At 46.2% G+C, this 18,133-nt stretch overlaps 1 protein-coding gene across 5 annotated transcripts in view; it reads left to right on the top strand.

Moving 5' to 3' along the window:
- Nucleotides 1–18,133, top strand: part of cacnb1 (calcium channel, voltage-dependent, beta 1 subunit) — a 39,088-nt gene that overhangs the window by 8,417 nt on the left and 12,538 nt on the right. For 4 of the 5 annotated variants that reach the window (XM_029123428.2, XM_029123431.2, XM_029123430.2 and 1 more), the window contains exons 3-4: nucleotides 16,947–17,066; nucleotides 17,797–17,919. In XM_029123428.2, coding sequence (XP_028979261.1) covers nucleotides 16,947–17,066; nucleotides 17,797–17,919 — 243 coding nt within the window. Of the gene's footprint in view, nucleotides 1–2,288; nucleotides 2,519–16,946; nucleotides 17,067–17,796; nucleotides 17,920–18,133 lie in introns of those variants that run through there. The other variant, XM_029123433.2, reaches the window with a different exon arrangement.

The following is an 18,133-nucleotide window of genomic DNA, read 5'->3' as shown; positions in this document are numbered from 1 at the left end:
TGGGGCTGAATTGCTGGTGTTTCTTGTTTTCCCAAAACATTCAGAGCGACTGCGTCAGTCCTATGTTGTTAGGTCAGAATGAATCATAAAGTATTTTTCTTGACATAACAACAGCACAAGGTCAGGTCAGTTGGCTGTTTTGCAGAAGAGGGGGCGACTAGTGTTACTTAAAAGGAAAGCCTGCTCAAAGCTGCGGACGATTAAATGAAAATTCGATGAATGTGATGTTCTCTGGATGAAACCTATCTTAGTAATAACACAGAAATCATCTCTGCCCGTTCGACTGAGGAGAATTTGATAAAACGACCATTACAATTTCCTCCGTCTGACTGGCAGCTATTTTTCCTCCTCATTGTTTTTTTGCCCTTGCGATTTTTCTCTGCCGCGTGGGTGAGAAATCCCGTTATCATGTTTGTCTTCTTTTCAGTGGAAGATTAAGTGCAATCAGTCCTTCTGTCAGAGTAGCCTCGCACTAGACTGGTGCCCTGTGAAGAGGATGGGAAACAAAGCAGTAGTTTGAGGAGTGCCAGCTTGCCTGTGTGACTGAACATGCCTGTGACCTGGCTGCCTGCTACCTCAGGTTGTGGTCTGGCTGGCTGTGTTCCTCAGGCTGTGGTCTGGCTGGCTGTATTCCTCAGGTTGTGATCTGGCTGCCTGTATTCCTCAGGTTGTGGTCTGGCTGCCTGTATTCCTTCGGTTGTGGTCTGGCTGCCTGTGTTCCTCAGGTTGTGGTCTGGCTGCCTGTGTTCCTCAGGTTGTGGTCTGGCTGCCTGTGTTCCTCAGGTTGTGGTCTGGCTGGATGTGTTCCTCGGGTTGTGGTCTGGCTGACTGTGTTCCTCGGGTTGTGGTCTGGCTGGCTGTGTTCCTCGGGTTGTGGTCTGACTGGCTGTGTTCCTCGGGTTGTGGTCTGACTGGCTGTGTTCCTCGGGTTGTGGTCTGGCTGCCTGTATTCCTTTGGTTGTGGTCTGGCTGCCTGTATTCCTTTGGTTGTGGTCTGGCTGGCTGTGTTCCTCGGGTTGTGGTCTGGCTGCCTGTATTCCTCAGGTTGTGGTCTGGCTGCCTGTATTCCTTTGGTTGTGGTCTGGCTGGCTGTGTTCCTCGGGTTGTGGTCTGGCTGGCTGTGTTCCTCAGGCTGTGGCCTGGCTGGCTGTGTTCCTCGGGTTGTGGTCTGGCTGCCTGTGTTCCTCAGGCTGTGGCCTGGCTGCCACTCCGGCATTGCCATGGTGATGCGGCTGTGGTAGTGTTGTAGGTTGCCCTCTGGTGGTGGAATAGAGAGACGCCAGGGCGGTGAGCCGCCTGTACACTTAAGCGTACCACCACCGCTGCTGCTTGCTCAACAGCTTAGCGGAAGGGTCCATTTTAACACTGGCTCTATGGCTGGCTGTATGACTGGCTGAATGGCTGGCTGTATGGCTGGCTTGTTGGGCCGAATAATTCATGTTCAATTAGTTCTCTTCACTAATCTGCTGACTGCTTGACTTTATCTAATCTCACATTAATGAAGTACAATCATTACTTACCTGATTAAGATCTAATTTAGCGCTGCATGTTTTCATTAGCCCCTAATAGTGGAACCATGAATGCAACATGTACACTTTGGAACTTATAAAGTAGTAGTTACCTGGTGTTTTGTTTGTTTTGTACACCATATGTAGCCTGTAAACCGGTGTGACCTTGAGAGTGGTCTGTTGTAGTCGCTTTGTCTTTAGGGGCTGTTTGTGACTGACGGACTAAGTGAGTGGCAGAAAATAAACCCCTCAGCTGAAGTCTAGGGTGCCGACTTGTTCCAAATGAGCTGTCAATGTCCCGTGGATGTTCTAGTGTGTCTGCCGTTGATACACTGTTCACCTGCCACCTCCCTTACACCTGCCTCACCTCTAACTACATACCAACCCTGTTGTTTCATGTCCTCTTCCAGAACGAGAGAAACAAAGGACGAGTGAGCACAGCAGGGTGGAAGAGGGGTAAGGAGAAAACGGAGCAGAGGAATGGGGGTTTTCCTGCCCCAGCCCCTCTCCAACGTCAGTTTGGGCATTGAATGGCTGACGGCTGCATACCAAGCCTCCTTCTGGGGCTCGTGGCGTCGCGTTCACGGCCTGTTTCTGTCCTGCCAGGGCTAAATATAATTCCCCAGTTTGCATATGTAGCACAAGTCCTGCAACCCGACTCCCCCCCCCCCCCCCCAACCAGTCCCAGCTCTCTCTCTCCCCTCTCCCTTCCACCATACACACGGTTCAGGTTTTTGGCGGTGGGGGTGTGTGTGCGTGTGTGTGTGAAGAGGGGTGGTAGGGAGGAGAGCACCCTCCTATATCCTCACATGTACAGTACTTCCTTGCTGGCTCTCTCTCTTGCGGACACACACACACACACATACTTTTGGACTTAAACACTTGCCGTCACTATCACACACTGCTGGTCGTTAGTGTGTACTGTAGCTTTGCCCCCTGGTTTGCCGTGGTGTGGCGATCGTGGCAAACGCGGTATGGAGCAGACGGACAGGTATCGCAGGCCCGGCATGGTAAGACAGATCTGGTTTCATCTTGGCTTACTCAAACTCACTACTGGTGATTTTGTTTTGGCTCTTGGTTCTGTAATAGTATTTTGAGTGTTTGAGGGACTCTATGAGTTAAAAGGTTGAAATGTAATATAATGCCACAGGATACATTCACTTGGAAAAAAACTTTTTTGATGGGCCATTTTCTGCTTATATGTATATGTCTCTCTTTCTCAACTTTGATTCTCCTCTTTCGCCTGTGTTGTGTGATTCCATTTTGGGACGGGCCACAGCTGTGCAAAAGGCGCTGGGTTTTTATTAGATGTCCAGTCCTCTTGGTAGCCTGCCTGCCTGCTGAGGGAGCCATCAGTGTCCCTGTGCTAGCCCTCAGTCTTTACGGACACTTTATGTGGGGGTGGCTTCTCTTTTTCCGTGTTCCCCTCTCCTGGCCCAGCCTGGATCCCCAGAGACACAGATCAAAGAGTGACTAACGTCAGTGCTAAGAAGGCACACCCATGAGAATGTTGTTGTTTAGACCTCTACAAAGTGCTTTATTAATGTGGCTCTCTCATAGATTAACCTTTATGTCCTAGAGCCTCTAGTCTTTAGGAAGATAGTTTTCTTTGGATTTGTAGTGGTGCATTTCATATTGTCATAGTTGTTTGATGTTTGGGGAGTATCTTTTAAGGGCTTTATGTATTTTTGACATTATCTTGTCCTTTGTCTTAAGTCATTGTTGATTTTCCTAAATGACAGTCTACTTTGTGTGACTGAAATTGTTTTTTTCTCTATGTATTAACCACACTTCCTGGCAGTTTGCAGTATTTATAAGCTGTTTTACTTTTTATTAACATATAGCATTCCTTTGTATACAGATTTTATTTGCATTTGTATTCTTACATTATTTTTATGGTGCTGTTTATTGTCCTGCCTTGCAACTGTATGACTTTGGCCAGGGTCATCATTGAAAATGAGAATTGGTTCCCAGTTGACTTACCTGGTTCAGTAGAGGCAAAATAAATAAACAGTGACACAGGGTGTCCTGTCGTCCAGCCCGTTGCCATGACCATGGCACTGGAGCAAGCAACGTGGCACATGGCCATTTTGCTCCTTGGGAAACGCCACTGGCCGTGACGAGACACACAGGATGCCTGCAACAGTCCTCTGTTAGCCCTCTTTCCCACCTGGCCCCTGTAACAGTCCTCTGTTATCCCTCTTTCCCACCTGGCCCCTGTAACAGTCCTCTGTTATCCCTCTTTCCCACCTGGCCCCTGTAATAGTCCTCTGTTATCCCTATTTCTCACCTGGCCCCTGTAACAGTCCTCTGTTATCCCTCTTTCCCACCTGGCCCCTGTAACAGTCCTCTGTTATCCCTCTTTCCCACCTGGCCCCTGTAATAGTCCTCTGTTATCCCTATTTCTCACCTGGCCCCTGTAACAGTCCTCTGTTAGCCCTCTTTCCCACCTGGCCCCTGTAACAGTCCTCTGTTATCCCTCTTTCCCACCTGGCCCCTGTAACAGTCCTCTGTTATCCCTCTTTCCCACCTGGCCCCTGTAATAGTCCTCTGTTATCCCTATTTCTCACCTGGCCCCTGTAACAGTCCTCTGTTATCCCTCTTTCCCACCTGGCCCCTGTAACAGTCCTCTGTTAGCCCTCTTTCCCACCTGGCCCCTGTAATAGTCCTCTGTTAGCCCTCTTTCCTACCTGGCCCCTGTAACAGTCCTCTGTTAGACCTCTTTCCTACCTGGCCCCTGTAACAGTCCTCTGTTAGACCTCTTTCCTACCTGGCCCCTGTAACAGTCCTCTGTTAGCCCTTTTTCCTACCTGGCCCCTGTAACAGTCCTCTGTTAGACCTCTTTCCTACCTGGCCCCTGTAACAGTCCTCTGTTAGACCTCTTTCCAACCTGGCCCCTGTAACAGTCCTCTGTTAGACCTCTTTCCTACCTGGCCCCTGTAACAGTCCTCTGTTAGCCCTTTTTCCTACCTGGCCCTATGCTTTGCAACACCTGTTGCTGTTGGAGAGTGTTTCCTCTTGTGTGTTGTTCATCCATTCCACCATGGACTGCTGTTGTGGCCCCCGTTAATGTCAGGGCTGTGGTTGTTGTTTACTTAGACAGTTTGGAAAGGTTAACAGTGGAAGTCTGAATTTCGATTGTGTTCAATTGAGGACTGGGCAAGCTTAATCTTTAATCATTTTGTAGGATGTAGAGTGTGTTTGCATGCTGTCTGTGTGTGTGTGTGTGTGTGTGCGTTTGCTGTGACTGACTGTTCACGGCTGGTTTGGCTGTGGCTCCGGTCAGACAGAGGCCAGGACTATAATCCAGAAAGAGAGTCCAGGAAGGAATGTATGAATGAGGCTGAAATACTACCTAGGGGTAAGCCACAGATTGTAAGCTTGTCAATATTAGAATGTTATCATTAGTCATATTACTGGTTTGGTCCATTATTATATTTCATTGTTCATTGTAGTATCTTTTTTTTTTTCATGCAGTTTCACTATGGCCATAAGTTAAAGAAGCTTAACTTATGCCATTTTTACAACAATAGCTTTAATTTAGAAACTTGGCCACAGCATTGTTTTGACCGAGAGCACTGTTAGTTACCAGGTATGAAGCATTGCCAGTAAATTCATACGCCTACCAGGTCAGGGGTCAGGCCAGAGAATTTGTTAAATTATATTTTTGTATTATTGTAACGTTATTTAAATTGAATTGTGTTCATTACAATTGATGGAATCTAAATTGGCTCTTACAATATGTTCTCGGAGTACCCACTTCTACTAAACTACTGTGAACATCCGCATGAACAAACGATGCTCACAATCAAAATAGCCTGTTAGTGTGATGATGCCATATGTACAGAGTATTGTCACAATCAGAGTATAGTCTCTTATCCATCATTCCCTTGCGTAATGGATCAGTTAGTCAAAATTTCAACGCATCAGAAGCAGCAATGGCGTTAACATAATTTCTCCCCTCAAGCCAACCGTTTTTCGACACTCATTAATTCAAAGCACTTGTCTTTCACACATCCCCCTTCTCACTTTCGTTTTCCTTCTCTCCCTCCCTCCACTTTCTTTCCTATACAGTTTTTTCTCCTACAATTAGTTTGATATCAGGGCTTGCAGGTGTGAATGAATCCTAGTGGCAGTGACTTTGCAGATGGAGAAAGACAAGCATGCCAGTTTGGTGATAATTATACCTCTTAGACTTCCATGTCTCCATATGTATGTCTGACTAGCTCTCTCTGATAGCTCTGCCTACTTGGGCCTGCTTATTCTGTCTAACAGTTTGCTAGCTCTTCCTACTCAGTTCTGTCAGCTAGCTCTGCCTGCTACCTATTTATAGTAGCTCTACCTGTTAGCGCTACCTATTAGCTCTATCAACTAGGTCTGTGTACTGGCTTTGCAAGCTTGCACTTGTTTTATTGCTCTGCTTAGTTTGGACAGTAATCCCCAACCTTTTTCTGTTCATGCACCATCAAGTAAATTTTGTTCTGCCTAGACGGCCACTGAAGTGCCCCCACCAAGTCCATTTTATCTGTATGCCTATGGTCAGTGGTTGACTTGGCGATCCGGTAAATTTTTAACAGCATTCTGGTTCCTTTTTTAGGGCATGCCTTATCAACACATACATTTTCATGAACATAGTCCAATTTGAGATTTGTCCGTTCCTGCACTTATTTTATCCCAAGTCAAGCGCTGCCTATGGTTTCATAACTCTTTTCAAGTACCCCTTGTGTATAGGCCAAGTATAGGCCCTTGGGTCCCTAGTACCCATTGTTGGGAACCACTGACTAGATGTGCCTACTATCTCTGCCAACTAGCTCAGCCAAATTGCTCTGTGTACTAACACTGTCTGCCACCTGAACTTTGATCTCTCTACTTAGCTCTGCCTGCTAGCTATACTTATCTTTGGCCTGTTAGCTCTACAAATCTCTGCTCACTAGCTCTACATATCTCTGCCCACTAGCTCTACATATTTCTGCCTGCTAGCTTTACATATTTCTGCCTGCTACCTCTACTCAACTCTGCCCACTAGTTCTACAGTACTTATCTATGCCCGCTAGCTCTACTTAACGCTGCCTGCTAGCTCTACTTAGCTCTGTCCGTTAACTCTACTTATCTCTGTCCACTAGCTGTACTTATCACTGCCCGCTAGCTCTACTTAGCTCTGTCCACTAGCTCAACTTAGCTCTGTCCACTAGCTCTAGTTATCTATGCTCGCTAGGTCTTCTTAGCTCTGTTTAATAGCTCTACTTAGCTCTACCTGCTATTCGATCTTCAGAGGTAGGACCACAGGTCCCAGTGGTGTTGGATGAAAAACTTCATCTGATTGGTTGACTCAAGGGAGAGGGCGGAAGTTGCATTTCAAATGGCTCAATAATCCACTGAGGAAATTTGACCAGCCTTTGTGCTCATCCATTTTCCCTACCCTTATCCATTACCTTAACCCCCTAACCATAACCCAACCTTATCCCTTACCTTAACCTCCTATCCTTAACTCTTATGTTAACCCTCTAACCATTACCTAACTGTTACGAACCCTGTGGCTCTAGCGTTCTAGGGTGGATGGTACAGTGACCCGTAACAAAACACATGCAAAGTGGTGTAGTGTACATGAACAGTGGGAACAAACGACACAGACAACCAAAGCTACCGTCAGACATAAAACGTTTATTATAAACACCTGGTAAAGGGGGTAGGGAAAAGGGGCTGAGCTGGACCCAAGAAATGAAATATGGCAAACACCCCTAAACTGATTTTGATACAGTGGGTGGTCCGGTCAGGTCGAACTAGTGTTTTTAGACAAAGTTTTCCTACGGGTTGTGTATGCCCAAGGGCAACTTGCTAAAAAAAAAAACTTTTCCCAGAGACACAGGGACAAACAAAAACACAAAGGTTGAACAAGGACTAAACAGCACACAGCAAACAATTGACTAGACAACACCATGCAAAACACCACAGCAATACATACTCACATGAAACAGGACATGTGAGATGTATGTGCTAAACTAAGTGATGTATGAATGAACAAAGTGTCTGTCTATCAAAAGGCTATGTCCATGTGAGGTAAAGCAAAAGAGTCTCTCTGGGAGAACCAACTGACTGGGTTTTTAAACCAGGGATGTGTGATGTGATTGGGTAAAGAATAAAAGGAACAGGTGGTGCAATTAGGATGGGTGTCCACTGATTGGTCCACCACAGCAGTCAGGCGCTGCATTCATGTCTGCCAGGTGGAAAACACCAATGAGCACAATCAGGAACATAAGAGAAACCTGTGGAGATGTCAGGAGGGGAAAAAACACCAACGCGCATACAGGGTACCTGCATGTGTAACACTCCCACCCTTAAAAGAGCAAACCCACAATAGTTTGCGACTCAAGACATAGACAGTAAACAGAACAATATTCAATGAGCAAAGGAATCCAGACTAAGGGGTTATGAGCCGTATACACCATCACTGTGCAGTGCACTGGAACCAACATAGACTTAGAAGTACTGCAGAGCAAACCACAAAGCAAGAGCTTCTTGTTCAACGGTTGAATAGTTAGTCTCACCACTTTGGTCTGCCTGCAGCAGTACAACACCAGCACCTCTGGCACTAGCATCTACCTCTAGTTTAAAAGGTTGCTCGAAATCCGGAGCAGCAAGAACAGGGGTACTACACAGGAGTGCTTCGGCAGTGCTGAAAGCAGCCTGACAATCTGTAGACCATACAAATGTTGTCGGAGGACTGAGCAAATCCGTGAGCGGAGCGACTACTGCAAGGAAGTTCTTACAGAAACTACGGTAGTAGCCAACCATTCCTTAAAAACGGCGTTGCTCTCGTCTGGTAGTAGGTGCAGGGAAGGTAGTAATAGCTGAGACCTTGGCATCAACAGGGTGCACCTGACCTTGGCCTACCTTTTTGCCAAGATACGTAGCAGTGGCTTTCCCAAACTCACACTTTGCCAAGTTCAGGGTAAGAGAAGCAGCTGCTAGACGTTCACACACTCTCCTTAGTGTAAGGACATGATCTGTCCACTCTGTTGAACAGACCACCAGGTCATCAGTGTTGGCACTACAGTTAGAGACTCCAGCTAACACTGTGTTAACCAGCCATTGGAAGGTGGATGGTGCATTTCGCATCCCAAAAGCCATGACAGAGTATTGCAGGAAGTTGTCTGGGGTCACAAAGGCGGAGATGTTAGAGGCACGTGGGGTTAACAGCACATGCCAGTAACCTTTTAGGAGATCTCGCTTGGTTACATGAGTGGCAGCACTAACAGTGTCAATACAGTCGTCCTGTCTGGGCAACGGGTACGAATCAGGGCACTGTGACAGCATTGACCTTTCGATAATCTGTACATAACCTGGATGTGCCATCAGGTTTGGGAACCAGAATGCACGGAGAACTCCATGGACTTGAACTTGGCATAGCCAGGTCATTCTCCGGCAAGTACTTTACTTCGTCCTTCAACAGGCCAAAGTGTTGACCTGATATGCATGTTGCTTGATAGGGGCAGCGTTTCCAACGTTAACACATGGGTGGGTGTAGGAACATCACTAAAAAGACAAGGAAAGCTGTTTAACAGCCTCACAATGTCATCTGCCTGTCCATCGGTTAAATGACCCAGACTAGACGGAAAAGACAGCAAAATTTCTGAGTTGGGCAACCTAGCGCACTGCTGGTGAGTATTGAGCAACTCCAACCCATCTTCGCCAGCGTAATTAACACGTGCGCCCACTATACCAGCAGTAGCAACAGAGGAGATGGCAGTGTCTGCCGGCTCCTCTGGAATGTCTTTCTGGGTGATGGGTCTGGTGTGGTATGTCTTTAACATGTTAATGTGGCACACACGGGATTGGCGTTTTCTATCAGGGGTTTGTATCACAATCAGTTTCACTTAGTTTCTTTTCTCGTTTCTTTTCTCACCCGAGAAACGTACTGCCAATGATCCACCTGGTACAGGTAACAACACAAGAACTTGGTCACCCGGCCGCAGAGGACAAGAAACAGCATGTATGTCATAATGGTGTTTCATACGTCTCTGTGAGGAAGACAGTGCTTCCTTTGCCAGCGCACCGGCGCCATTGAGGGGCTCACGAAAGCGACTCACATTGTTCTTTTCACACAGTCCTTCTGATAAAAACTGATCCTTAAGGACTTTCATAGGTCCTGTGACTCTGTGTCCAAACACCAGTTCTGCCGGGCTGAACCCCTAGGGATTCCTGTACCGTCTTACAGATAGCAAACCAAACTAGAGGTACTCCTCATCCCAATCCTTCTCGGTTTCCAAACAATATTTATGGAGCAGAGACTTCAGTGTCTGATGGCTCTGTTCAAGCGCACCCTGAGACTCTGGGTGATACGCACTTGACAAGCTCTTTAACCCCTGTTTGAAAAGCTTGGAAAGGACATTTGTACCTTGATCAGTTTGTACCACCTTAGGTAACCCAAATGTTGAAAATTATTTAATAAACGTACCTGCATGCGTAACACTAACCTTATCCCTTACCTTAAACCCCTAACCTTAACCCTTACCTTAACCCCCAACCGTAACCTAACCTTAACCCTTACCTTAACCCCCAACCAGAACCTAACCTTAACCCTTATCTTAACCCCCAACCATAACCTAACCTTAACCCTTATCTTAACCCCCAACCATAACCGAACCTTAACCCTTATCTTAACCCCCAACCATAACCTAACCTTAACCCTTACCTTAACCCCCAACCATAACCTAACCTTAACCCTTATCTTAACCCCCAACCATAACCTAACCTTAACCCTTATCTTAATCCCCAAACCATAACCTAACCTTTACCCTTAGTTTGTGTGGCCCATTTCACTGCTGCTCTATTTATATTATCATGTTAATACCTATATATTTCCATTAATATGGTAATAACACTATATTTTATCATATGTTTGTCTCACAGGATTAAGTACGTAGAATATATTTGTATAGCTCAAATGTTTGGAACCTTGTCAAGGATGGTGATCACACGTTTTCACCCAGTGCCCCACAGGTAGACTGTCTGTCGAGAAAGCTAAGCTGTTAGAAATAGCACGTCATCATTGGTTTTTGCCATAAAAATGTTGAATCTCCTCACGTGGGGCAATAATAAGCTTTTCTGAATATTTACATTTTCTGTTATGCAAACCACAATACCCAGAATGTATAGCAATGCTCAGGTCTTCCTTTAATGAGGATTTATCAGAAGAAGCCATTGTTTCATAATTGTATCTGAAACACCTCTAATCACCCAAAATTATTTAGGGGATTGAAAAAACACCCCAAGTAGTGACTAGCGGTGGATTTTCCCTATGAATTTAGTCTTCAGGTGGGATGTAATCTCCAGCCTCTCCATTGGTTCATTCGTTTCTGCCTTCTGGTTATGTAAATAAAACCCACAAGGCTGAGCTTTCTTTGTGCAGGTTTGTTCTGCCTGATGCATTAGTAGGCGTAATTGAAGATTAATATCCACTGTTGTGTTTATTGAATAATTCCTAGCTCTGCCTACTGTCTCGCTCTAACTTAAAATATCTTTGTATATCCTTACCTACTATCTCTGCCTAACTCCTCAAGATCAGTGTGTAAAGCATGGTGCTTTCAACCCCACAGCTGTGTGTTCGATTCACACGAGGGGCAAGTATGAAAATGGATTCACTCAATACTGTCCCTCTGGGTAAGTGTCTCCTGAAAGACTAACTAGTTTTACAGAAAACAATTTAATAAAAATAACATAAAAAGTAATTAATTGTTGTTGAAGACTAGCAACACGTTGCTGTCGCTGTGCCATAACCCACTTTAGCCCGACCACTAACTTCCAGGTTGTAACTACCATGGCGTTACCATGGGGCTATGCGTCAAAAAAAGTGCTGTTGCTGGTGATGGTGAACTTTTAAGTGCCACTGTGAGACGTCTTTAGTGGCTTCCAGATATAATTATTGGGAATCCCTAGACCAGACTCCAGATAACACATACTTAATAACCAGACAGCAGAGCAGCTTGGTTATCAGTTATTAAGCCATTGACATCTTCAGCTTTGTGATTGTAGGGTGACATTCATCATAGTATTATACAAGATTTTTGCCATTGAAAAATAACATCCCAGTCATTATTTTTCCAGGCATTTTGTACGCTTGGTTTGACAGTTGAGTGGTAAAAGATAGAGGAGGCAGGTTTTTTTTGCTGAAAGAGCAATGGGCCGGTTTTAAACCCACGCTTAAGCAGTACATGTACACCGAAGGCAGCAGGCTGGGCCGCTCTAGGCCGCCTGCGTCGCTACGTTCAAAGCCAGGAGACTGAGATTTAACCTCAACTGTAATCACTGGTCGCCTGTTCAGTGTGTTTCTGAGAGCTTGTCATGCTAGCCAGTTCCTTCACCTTTACCACTTCCAAGTGTGAGCGGTGCTCTTCCCATGACGTCTGTCATCCTGTCAAATTACCCCCTCTCTGTTTCCTTCTCTGTACTTAGCAGCTGGGCTGGTTACTATGACACTTCTGAGGTCTGTACCTCGGCCCGGCCAATGGGAAAGCTACTCTGGGATCAGGTGGTTTTTAGCTATTTTGAACAGGAGCTGTGAAATTAAGCGTGCAACTAAATTAGCAGTAGAATCCATTGACGGACAGAAAAATAGTGAGGGAACTCTTAAAGTGGAGAGACATAAAAGCGTATGTACGGGGGGGAGTAAGAGAGAGAGAGGGATGGAGGGAGGAGAAGAGACGAATAGAGGGATGAGACGAGAGGACCGTTTGAGAGATGAAGTACGTGGGGTAGATCAAATAAAAGACATGTTCTTCCTGTTGATGGTTGAATCTACCCTGGTCCCGACTCACATAGCCCCTCCCCCCTGGGTGCTGTTTGGTTTTGTAAAGGATTGATTAAGTCCCGAAGTGTGTGGGTGTCCCTCCCTCTGCCTCTATATCCATTTTACTCACCTCATTCTCTCTGTCATTTTCTATTCTGCTGGTCTGTTATGTGGCGTGATCAGGTTGAGTGAGTGAGTCACACACACATATATATATATATATATATATATATATATATATATATATATATATATATATATATATATATATATATATATATATATATATATATATATATATATATACACACACACACACACACACACACACACACACATACACACACATACACTATCACCTGCATGCACCTCCCTCTGCCTCTGCCTCTCTCGCTGCTGCTTTCGCTGCATCACGGACCTGTTGCTGCAGTCAGGGAGTTGCTGGGGCTTTTCCCCGGGAGGACGTAAGCTGTTGTCTTTCTCAGTCCTCCCTCTCAGACAGACACAGTCCTCTTGGTTTCTCTCACTGAGCCTAATTAACCTCTCTGTGACAATCAGCAGTCCGTGCCGGGATGCACCTGTATGGCTTAGAGGATGACTCCGAGCCGGTAAGTGCCCACGGCTATTATCACCATTATTAAGCACTGCATGTCTGGAAGCCAAACATCACTCAGCATCGGGGAGAGAGGTGACCGATCGGGCTGTGTTTGTTGTTGTCAGTGAAACAGGAAGTAGCCCCACTTGGACCCCAAGGCAGGACGACTGGTTGCCTTAGTTACCGGGCGTGTTTCCGCTCGTGGTTGCTAAGCCACCAATATTTTTTTGTTAGTTGGCTGTGCTAGAATCAACATTCTGTTTGTTAATAATTGAAACTGCATGAAGTGACACAATGAATATCCAAATACCAATCCACGCACGCACGTGCGCGCACACACACGCAGACAGTATGTCTGTCTGTCAGTGTCAGTTTGACCAAGCATACTGTATATTTAGCCCTTCTGGTCAGGTCCTGGCTAGTCTCTGTGCTGTTGGAGCCCAGGAACTCTCAGACTGCTGGGACTCTAACCTGGTTTCCATCGCTCTTCCACACGGCTCCGTTGGTGGTAACAGTGCCGGTAGCCACGGTTATAACAGGCAGATGCCGAGAGACCATCTGTGGATCAGGATTTTCTCATTTTGCACTATCAACGTTGATTTATTTTAAGCGCAAACATGTTAATGACCAAATTCCTACGTATGTAAACTCCCAGCTTGCTCATCGAGATGTTATCTAACGTCATTACCAACCTCCTGTTTTAGAAACGGACACATAATGACTCAAGTCTTGTGCCTGTAACATTCAGCTGTCGGCGTTCCCGTCTGTACCTCCCACGGGCGTATGCAGTGAGAGAGAGGGGCCGGTGGGCTGAGGCCGTCTGACACCTGCAAAAAAAGAACACAGAGGAACTGGTGGGATGGTTACGTAAAGACAACACTCAAACACTTGAATAGAAAGACAGTCTTTACAGGGTGGTTCTGGACAGTCTTTACAGGGTGGTTCTGGACAGTCTTTACAGGGTGGTTCTGGACAGTCTTTACAGGGTGGTTCTGGACAGTCTTTACAGGGTGGTTCTGGACAGTCTGTACAGGGTGGTTTTGGACATCGGGTGAATTGGGATTTCGTGGGTGGTGGTGGTGGGGGGGGGGGGGGGTTGTCTGGTTGTGAGGTTGATCTGGTGTGGGGGGTTGAGCGGAGTCAGTTCTAATAACACTCCGATATTACCTAAGTGAGAGGTTACTCGGGATTCTGGGCAGAACAGCAGATCTGATTGGTCAAAATGGATCATAATTAGATTATAATCATGTTTCCTCAGAATTACTGGATGGGAATTGGGCTTCCTGTGTAAAGTCATCAATAAAAATGATTGATGTTGAATACAACCAATTGCCTGTGCTCTAGGGTATGCCAAACGTAGGCCAAAACGGAAATATGCTAGAATAAATAAACAATTCAGTGGAATCAACTAGCCCGATGATTAATATATTAAATAGAGGTTAGGATACACCATGAGCTTGTGCCAAAATGTTTCTCTCCAAAGAAACATTTAAAAAAAACATTCCCCAATATAGACAAAATATTTGGGAAGCCATACCAAACATATTATCAAATTGTAGCCAACTGGAAATGAAGTTGTCCTCAGGGTTTGATGTAGGAAGGAATAAGGGGTTTTATACGATCTCAAACTTTTCTGTATCAGCTAAGTGGCGTAAAGATTTCTCATATAACGTATCCAGTGTCCAGCTTTGGTTTGGGCTGTTGGTTTTGGGGCTCAACGTCTAGCTCTGGTTTGGACCATTGGTTTAGGGACTCAGTGTCTAGCTCTGGTTTGGACCGTTGGTTTTGGGGCTCAGTGTCAAGCTCTGGTTTGGACCGTTGATTTTGGGACTCAGTGTCTAGCTCTGGTTTGGACCATTGGTTTTGGGGCTCAGCATCTAGCTCTGGTTTGGACCATTGGTTTTGGGGCTCAGCATCTAGCTCTGGTTTGGACCGTTGGTTTTGGGGCTCAGCATCTAGCTCTGGTTTGGACCATTGGTTTTGGGGCTCAGCATCTAGCTCTGGTTTGGACCGTTGGTTTTGGGGCTCAGCATCTAGCTCTGGTTTGGACCGTCGGGATTCAGCCACCACGGCCCAATTTAATCCCTAGTCTTGGATAACAGCCTTTTGAGCAGTGACCCCCAGGAGAGGAGGCCAGGCAGGGTTTTTATTGTGTGGTGTGGAAGGGGGGTGAGTAGGTTGGGGTCCCCCGGAGAGGCTTAGGTTACCAAGCATGAGTGGTGGTGGAAGTGAACGAAACCATAGCCACTTCATGAGTAATTAATGGCAAATGCTTATATTAAATCCGGCCTGTCATTTTAGCTCTATCGTATCTCTTGCTGTTCCACACTGTTTTCTTTCTCTTGATCTGTCTTTTCCACTTTGTCTCTTTTTCTCTTTATTTTCTTCTCTTTTACCATCCCTCCCTTCTTTCCCCCTGCCCTTTCTATCTGCCTCTGCTCTGTCTGTTCTATTTAACACGCCCACACACAGTCAATGTGGCTGTTGAACGCATGAAAGTGCCTGATTGGATCATGTTTTTTGATGAATCCACTTCACATCCATTTGACACCAGCCAGGTGTACTATGCTGGCCTGAACAATTTGCGAGCATGTGTGTATATGTATTTGTGTTAGAGTGTGTTTGTGTGTATGTGTATTTAAGTTGTTAGATTGAATGCGGTCAGTTAGGCTAGCAGTTTAGTCAAGCAGGTTCCCTTTTTAACCACAGGTTAAAACCACCGGGCTGAAAACCACAAAGAGTTACGCCTGAGCACAATAGATGATTGTTAGAGATATTTGCCTTTGGCAATTTTGGGTGTTATTGGAAATGAAGTAGGAATTAGGCAGTACAGGTTATAACCATAATATAAAATGTGTGACGAATTAAAGAAAAAACAACAGGAAGTGTCTCAGTAAGGTGTTGGGCCACCATGAGCTGCCAGAACAGCTTCAATGTGCCGTGGCATATGTTTAACAACTGTCTACAGCTCTAGTGGAGGCGCCGAACACCATTCTTCCAAAAGCTATTCTCTCCTGTGGTGTTTCACTGATGGTGGTGGAGAGTGCTGTCTTATTAGGCCTGAATTCTTGGTGTGGGCCACACCTGCACTCACCCACATCTCGAGAATATGGTGAAGGACAACTCATCTGACCATATCACTTTTCCCCATATCTCGGCACACCGGTGCCTATGGTTTTTGCACCTCTCACAGTCTCTTCCAAATTAATTTTTCATCTGTCTTTTTGCTTCTCTACATGACCCTGTCTTTCTGTGTCCCTCTCTCGTTTATCGCTCTCGCTCCTCTCTATCTCACTGTCTTTTCTTTTTCCTTCCCCCCCACCCATAGTACTGACCCCCTATAATACTGACCCCCCCACCCATAATACTGACCCCCCATACTACTGACCCCCCCACCCATAGTACTGAACTCCCCATACTACTGACCCCCCCACCCATAATACTGACCCCCCCATACTACTGACCCCCCCACCCATAGTACTGACCCCCAATATTACTGACCCCCCCACCCAGAATACTGGCCCCCCATAATACTGACCCCCCTCCCCCACCCATAGTACTGACACCCCATAATATTGACCAACCCCACCCAAAATACTGACCCCCCCCCCCCCACCCATAGTACTGACCCGCCATATTACTGACCCCCCCACCCATAATACTGACCCCCCCACCCATAGTACTGACCCCCCCACCCAGAGTACTGACCCCCCATACTACTGAAACCCCACCCATAATACTGAACCCCCACCCATAGTACTGACCCCCCCATAGTACTGACCCCCCACAGTACTGACCCCCCCACCCATAGTACTGACCCCCCATATTACTGACCCCCCCATAATTCTGACCCCCACCCATAGTACTGACCCCCCATAATACTGACCCCCCCCCCCACCCAAAATACTGACCCCCCATAGTACTGACCCCCCCCATACTACTGACCCCCCCACCTTTAGTACTGACCCCCCCATACTACTGCCCCCCCACCCAAAATACTGACCCACCATAATGCTGCCTCCCCCCACAGTACTGACCCTGTCCTTCTGTGTCGCAGGGCTCTGCAGACTCTTACACCAGCAGGCCGTCCGACTCGGACGTGTCCCTGGAGGAGGACCCAGAGGCGCTGAGGAAGGAGGCTGACCTACAGGCCCTTGCAACCCTGGAGAAAGCCAAGGTCAGTTACTAGGTGTTACACTGCTATATTATTGTGCTGGGGGATATGAGGAATGCACTTTCTAACTTTTCTCAGTCTCCTCCAGTTTTAAATTTAAGGAGGAGATGAGGACCTGGTCCACACCTGCGGGGTACCTGGTTTGGGGGGCCCGTTGCTGTCCCTGTCCTTGTCCACCTGGTCATACTTTTGACCTAGTCTAGAATCAAATAGACTCTGGATTTCGCCCAGAGAAATGTATTTATTATTCCAATTGGACTCTTAATATCTCACCCGGCACAGCCAGAAGAGGACTGGTCACCCCTCTGAGCCTGGGTCCTCTCTAGGTTTCTTCCTAAATTTCGGCCTTCTTAGGGAGTTTTTCCTAGACACTGAAATTCAACACTACTGTTGTTTGCTCCTTGGGGTTTAAGGCCGGGTGTCTCTGTAAAGCACTTTGTGACAACTGCTGTTGTAAAAAGGGCTTTATAAATACATTTGATTGATTGATTGATTGAGGTCAGAGGTCACCATGGTTCTTTCCCTTGAACCGTCCCTCTGGGTCATAACATTTTTTAAATTCTGTAAATGTTCAATTCCGGTCAGTGTGCAATTACAGACATTAAGTGACATGACAAGTTAAGTATGGTTTGGCCAGGTCCATGCTGTCCTCTGTATCTCTGTCTCTCTGTCATGTCACTGATCATTTCAAAGTCTACTGTCTACTGTCCCTTTTGTGGTTTCTCCTCTCCAGACCAAACAGGTGGCTTTTGCAGTGCGGACGAATGTGGGTTACAACTCTGGGCCTAGCGATGATGTCCCTGTTCAGGGCATGGCCATCTCCTTTGAAGCCAAAGACTTCCTACACATCAAAGAGGTACCAGAGCTGCCCAGACTCCTCTGAGCCTCTGACATCTTACCATCAGAAAGTCTCTGAGGAAGACTGTACATTAGATCAATGATGTGACATTTAACAATGACAATGGCATTTTTTGGTTTTGTTGTAACGTCCAATTCCTAATGTATGTCTAGTGAGAGGTTTGTATAAGCAAGCTAAGATGGCGGCTGCAGTTGCCTTGGCAACAACAGCC

This window comes from Esox lucius, chromosome 11 (assembly GCF_011004845.1).
Source record: "Esox lucius isolate fEsoLuc1 chromosome 11, fEsoLuc1.pri, whole genome shotgun sequence".
In the NCBI taxonomy this organism is placed as follows: Eukaryota; Metazoa; Chordata; class Actinopteri; order Esociformes; family Esocidae; genus Esox; species Esox lucius.
The sequence above is the reverse complement of the archived record's forward strand: the minus strand, read 5'-3'. Positions and strand labels throughout refer to the sequence as shown.